The sequence below is a fragment of the Capsicum annuum genome, chromosome 6 (genome assembly GCF_002878395.1).
Source record: "Capsicum annuum cultivar UCD-10X-F1 chromosome 6, UCD10Xv1.1, whole genome shotgun sequence".
NCBI lineage: Eukaryota > Viridiplantae > Streptophyta > Magnoliopsida > Solanales > Solanaceae > Capsicum > Capsicum annuum.
Window position 1 is genome coordinate 227,046,557 of NC_061116.1, and position 6,023 is coordinate 227,052,579.

The following is a 6,023-nucleotide window of genomic DNA, read 5'->3' on the forward strand; positions in this document are numbered from 1 at the left end:
ATTTCAATCTTGAGTCTCTAAATAATATATAGAGCCACTCTAGACTCCAAATATCACATAACTTCAGTGGAAATAAATAAAATTCATTCTTACCACAAAAGTTACAGATGAAACGTCTTCCCTGATCAATGAACTTCATGAAAGGATTTATATAGCCTTTGCAACGGGAGCACCGAACAGGACCACTTTCCCCAAAATCAACCACCTATCAAGGAAAGCAACAATTAGGTGAAAGAACTAACAAACTATTTCATTCTGCAGTTAAATAAGCCACACAAACCAATTTACATGATTGAAATGACCCTACATGTTTAGAATATAGAGCAAGTAGAAATGATAACACACAAACCAATTTACATGATTGAAATGACCCTACATGTTTAGAATATAGAGCAAGTAGAAATGATAACAGATATATAACAAACATAAACATAAGATCCATGATGATTAGTCAAAACGATCTCCACTCTAGGGATCACGATCATTCCTTTTTTTTTTTTTTGACAATGGTAACATTTGAATTTAAATCAGTACTTACATAGTACTAAAAAACCATATTTACAAATATGAGAAAGAAGTATAGTCTTCCCCAAAGCAAAACTAAAATCTAGATGGACCCTAGTACATCTATGATTGACTCAGTCTCATTGGAGTAAACAGTGGTACACCAAAAGCAAAACAACAAAACTCATTTAATCCTGACTTCTTGTAGGCTATTGTCCCTATTCTCAAAACATCTATTATTTCTCTCTCTCCATATAGTCCACCATATACAAGCAGGGATCATCCTCCATCTTTCTTTGTTTGTAGCCCCAACTCCAGCTTCCTCCCAACTAAAAGAGTCTTATCAATTTTACTAGGCAGGAAATGCCTCTGAGATTTAAGAAAATCTGCCAGAGCTAGACAGTGAAATTGTAGTGTAGGAAAAGGTGTCTCACTGTCTCTGTATCCTTTCCACATAAGGAGCACCTGTTGCATAGAGAGATACCTCTCTTAGCCATATTATCCAATGTCAAAACAGCTTCATTGGCTAACAATCAAGTAAAGCATGCCACTTTATGTGGCACTTTGACTCACCAGATATGTTATATGTTTCCCAGGCCATTTGTGAACTTGATTATCACTAACATTTGTGTCACTAAGACTTGTCTGTTTATACCCTTCCTTTACCCTGTATTTACCTTTGTTGTGCCCATGCCACCATAAATAATCCTCACCAGCCTGTGTTCCATGAAAACTCCCCAGTAGTTGGTAAAGTTCGATTATTCTATGAATTTCCCAGTCATTTAGATTTCTTCTTAGGACCAAGTTCCATCCTTGTTGCGACCACATATCAGCAATTGTGTTCTGTTGATGTTGAGCCAAAACAAAGATGTCAGGAAAAAAATCTTTGAGGCTCACAGCACCCATCCATTTGTCAGCCCAAAAAGTAGTTTTTTTACCATTTAGAGCATTTACCTCTTTAGTCATCCTCTTTAGTCATACACCATAGTGCTTTATCCTCTTGATGATACCTCCATAGCCACTTCACCTTCAAAGCTTTGCTCTGGTTTTTGAGGTTCTTGATACTTAAGCCATCTTGTTTCTTGCTTCTGAGGATATTCTTCCATTTGACTAAGTGAAAGCCTTTCCTTTCCTAATTGCCTTGCCACAAGAAGTTTCTTCAGATTTTGTCCAACCTCTGAATTACTGACTGAGGTATATGAAAGATAGATAACATATATGTAGGAAAAGCATCTAGAATTGAATTTATCAGGGTCAGTCTACCTCCCAGAGACAGATATTGGGATCTCCATCTAGCTAATTTCTTTTCACACTTCTCCAAAATTGAGTTCCAAATGTTTATGGATCTTGATTTTGCACCCAAAGGCATGCCCAAGTATATTGATGGCAAATTTCCCACCACTCTTCCCAAAATCCGAGAAAGATGATCCATCTTTGGAACCACATTAATTGGATACAAGTGGCTTTTGTTCCTATTTATATGGAGCCCAGATATGGCTTCAAAGTAAACCAGTATAAGTCTTAAGATCATCAGTTGCTCCTCCTCAGCCCCACAAAAAATTAGTGTATCATCAGCATACTGCAGATGTGTGATTTCCACACTGTTTCCCGCTACCTTGCTAACTTCAAATACATGGATTCTTCCTGCTTCCTTGCCTATATTCAGCATGTTATTTAGCCCTTCCATAGCTATGATGAACAAGAAGGGAGATTGGGGGTCTCCCTGCCTAATCCCTCGGTGTGCATTGAAAAAACCTTGAGGTGAAACATTGATAAGCACAAAAAACTTCACAGATGACATACAAAACTTGATCCACCCGATCCATCTCTCACCAAACCCCATTTGTCTCAACATACGTAGAATGAAATCTTAATTCACGTGGTCATATGCTTTCTTGCTATCAAGTTTGCATAATATACCAGGTTTACTTTGGGACATTCTAGAATCAATTGCTTCATTAGCAAGAAGCACTGCATCCATTATCTGTCTGCCTCAGATAAAAGCCATTTGCTGCTTGTCTACCAACTTATCCACAACTTCCTTCAGCCTTTCTGTCAGTACCTTCGAGATCAACTTGTAAAAGCTTCCAATTAAACTGATAGGTCTGAAGTCTTTGAGCTCCTTTGCTCCTATCTCCTTAGGAATCAATGCTATTTATGTTGCATTCTAGCTTTTTTCAAACATCCTAGTAGAATGGAAATTGTGAAAAGCCTCCATAATGTCTTGTTTAATTATCTCCCAACATGTTAGATAAAACCCCATTGTGTAACCATTAGGGTCGGGGGCTTTGTCAATGGCACACATCTTTAAGCACTCAAAAACTTCTTGCTCCTCAAATGTTGCCCGCACTGCCTCTTTCTCATCCACTGTGATGGTAGGATGATTGTTAATATTTTGAGAAGGCCTCCAGTCTTCTTGTAGAAGGATATGACTTCCTCCTTAATTCTATTAGGATCAGTTATCGTCTCTCCCTGCACTTCCAATTGATCAATGTGATTATATCTTTTGTGGACATTAGCAGTTTGATAGAAAAACTTTGTATTTCTATCCCTTCCCTTGAGCCATAAGGTCCTTGATCTTTGTCTCCAGGCCACTTCTTCATTCTTTAAACACCTCTCATACTTCATAAACAGTGTTGCTTTCTTGGCGATTTCCTCCTCTGTCAAGGCTCTAATATTCAACTGAGATTCTAGCATAGCCATCTGATTGAGAAGATTGTTATTGTCTACTCCATTTTTTCAATTTCCCTTTGAGAGCTTTGAGTTTACCTGCTAAGATGTAGTCTGGCTTCCCATAAAATTCAAATTCACTCCACCAATTCTTGACTCTTTCAGCAAAACCTTCTTGATTCAACCACCAATTTTCAAACTTGAAGTAGGAATTAGATTGCTCCCAGTGTCCACAAAGCAGAGCTATTGGGACATGATCAGAGGTCACTCTTTGCAGTGTAGTCTGTTTTAGATTATTGAAGAGATTGTTTCATTCTGTGGAAACCATTATCCTGTCTATTCTTGATGCAGTTGTATGACTATCCCCTCTATACCAGGTATACTTTCCACCGCTTAGCTGTAGATCAATTAGGTCCAGGTCCTCGATGCAATCTGAAAACTCCCTCATTGCTGAATTTCTCCTGTTCCAATCCCTTTTTTCAAAGGGAAATCTACAAACGTTGAAGTCACCACAGATAGCCCATGGCCCATCAAACAAGCCTCTTCCATCCATAGGTGCATTGCTAGACCCAAAGCCCTAATACAGATGGATTTGGATTTGTGATTGATAGGCACGCAGCCTGCAGCAGGGTTCCACCATTCTAATTTGAGTCTGATTTTCTTCCACTGCCATTCTCCCTGTAGAACTTGTTCCGCCATGTATCTATTTGGAAACTCAAAGAGAAAACAGTTGTACAATATCTCTCAGACATTAATCCCAAACGCCTTCTTCCACATCATCGAGGACCATCGTCTAACTTCTGAGAGAGCGGGTGTTTCAGGTTTTGCGTTACCAAAAGACCCAAAAATACATCTTCCCAGTACTCCTTGATCTTTGATTTTGGCTGCAACATTGGTTTCAATCTCTTTTCCTTTGGTTGTGGCTACCTCAGAGCTATTGCTTTGCCACTTGCTGGTTGTAACTGCTTTTGCATAAGTCATATTTAAAACATTTGTCTTGCATTGTGTTTGTATCTCCTTCTGTGGTGGATTTTTAATGAAACTTTGAATCTTAAATGCCACACTTTTCCAACCAACATTTATGTTTGACTCAGGTACAATAATAACCGCTCTGTCCTCTCACTTCAGTGACAAGATACTCATATATCTCCCATGGGAATTGTATTTCCTCGTACAGAAGAAATCTGCCATTTGGTCCTTGTATCTCCGACTTCTGACCTGATATTTTCGATCGGCTGATGCTTCTGTAAGGATGAAGCAGATCCATTCCAACGCCTTCTCATTGAGTGTAACCCTTCTCATCATATTTCTGCTCCTTTACCCCCAGTCGTACCATACAACATTGTTTGAAGTCCATCTGGTTATGTCATAAGATTGTCATAAGATTTAAAACCTTGGTTGAAATATATATTCTATTATCTCCCATAGGTTCAGAAATCAGAGATCTTAGTAAAACAGAAATCAGAAGATGTAAAGACTGGCTTGTTTGAAAGATAAAGGGTCAATTCCGGCAAGTCCACCGAAAAAGGTCTTGAGTAACGGCCTGAATCTGTAGTTAACAGCCGGAAATTAGTGTTGGTGAAGCCTGATAATTTGAAAAACTGTATGAATGGTCTCACGCGCCGGTGCGTGAGGCGCATGATGGGGGTAGCTGGGAGATCTGGGTGGCGCGTGAGGGCGTGTAGGGTAGTTTCCGGCGATAGGTTTTCTGGGGTTTGGTCGCAACAGGGTGTTGGTGACTATGGAGGGGGAGAATTGAGAGAAAGAGGAAGTAAAAGGGGTATTCTGGTGATCAGAAGGACCACCGGAGATGTTTTTGGTTGAAAGGGGGTCTTTTTCTAAAGTTACATTGGGACCAATAAGAAAAAGAAAAAGAAAAAGCACACTGCCCTGACCTCCCAGGGTCACTGCAGTCAATTGTACATCTTAGAACAAATCAAGTCAGTCATACTTCAATAGATATCAACAAACACAATTAATTGTAATAATCACTTATAAAGATCTTGACACTACAAATATCATTTGTTTGCACATGATAACTTAATTTTCGGTTAATCACATATAAGACAATTCTGCTTTTGTCTTGCTTTGAGGCTATATCCTAGTTGTGGATCAAAATTAGGAAGTCCAAAATAGTGCTTTTGTAACTGACGGAATCCTAGCCCGTGGCTACCTATTTCTTTTAATATAAAACTTGCTTACCTTCTCAAAAAAAAAAAAGAGTCCACAATGATTCAGTTGGAGAGGTACATTAAAATCAAGATTAGCGGTTATGTGGCAAGCTACTATCAAATTACTTGGGCCTACAACATGGGTGAAAGTGCAAAACAGCTCTAGCTATCAAAGGTTGAAAGAGATGAGAAAAAACTGGAGACATGGAAGCAAGGAGGAGCCAGCCTTAAAGATACGGGTTTGGAAGAATCCAATAGCTTTGGCTCAAAACCCGTGCTTGAATTTTAAGTATAGAATCTTTTTTGTTCACAAAAGGTCCCTTTTATTCCTTCTCAAAAGAAGTCTTGTTGTTTCTTTCCTTCCAAATTGTTATTCCCTCAGGCTCTTAGGATAAAATATAACATATATCATCCTTTATAAAGGTATGCCATTATTTACCTCAAACACTATTTCTTTGCATGTTCCGTCAAAGGTTTCACACTTTCATTTTTAGCCTGTTCGAAAAGAATGATGTTACTCTACATTTAGAAATAATTTCACTTTAAACTTCCTTTTTCACCCTCAATGACATGATTTTATAGCCACATAATTATCACGGCATGTTTAAGACCACAAATTCTACAATTATTTTTCTCTCCACTTAAATGTCATGCCCAGACAGAAAGGTTCACATATAA

General features: G+C 38.6%; 1 protein-coding gene across 1 annotated transcript; it reads right to left on the reverse strand.

The window, feature by feature from the left end:
• Window positions 1–2,811: 2,811 nt before the first annotated feature.
• Window positions 2,812–3,622, reverse strand: LOC124899657. The gene is made up of 3 exons (XM_047414621.1): window positions 3,500–3,622; window positions 3,274–3,457; window positions 2,812–3,230 (listed from the first exon to the last, which is right to left on the reverse strand). The coding sequence occupies exons 1-3, from the start codon at window positions 3,620–3,622 to the stop codon at window positions 2,812–2,814; spliced, it is 726 nt and encodes a 241-aa protein (XP_047270577.1).
• Between the last annotated feature and the right edge of the window lie 2,401 nt (window positions 3,623–6,023).

What these genes read in the sequence shown, in the direction of transcription:
- LOC124899657 (XM_047414621.1), bottom strand. Translation starts at nt 3,622, where the DNA reads ATGAGGGAGTTTTCAGATTGCATCGAGGACCTGGACCTAATTGATCTA. An exon ending in CAAGAATAGACAGGATAATG is followed by an intron (nt 3,458 to 3,499) that starts GTTTCCACAGAA and finishes AATCTAAAACAG; the next exon opens with ACTACACTGCAAAGAGTGAC. An exon ending in GCCAGACTACATCTTAGCAG is followed by an intron (nt 3,231 to 3,273) that starts GTAAACTCAAAG and finishes AAAATGGAGTAG; the next exon opens with ACAATAACAATCTTCTCAAT.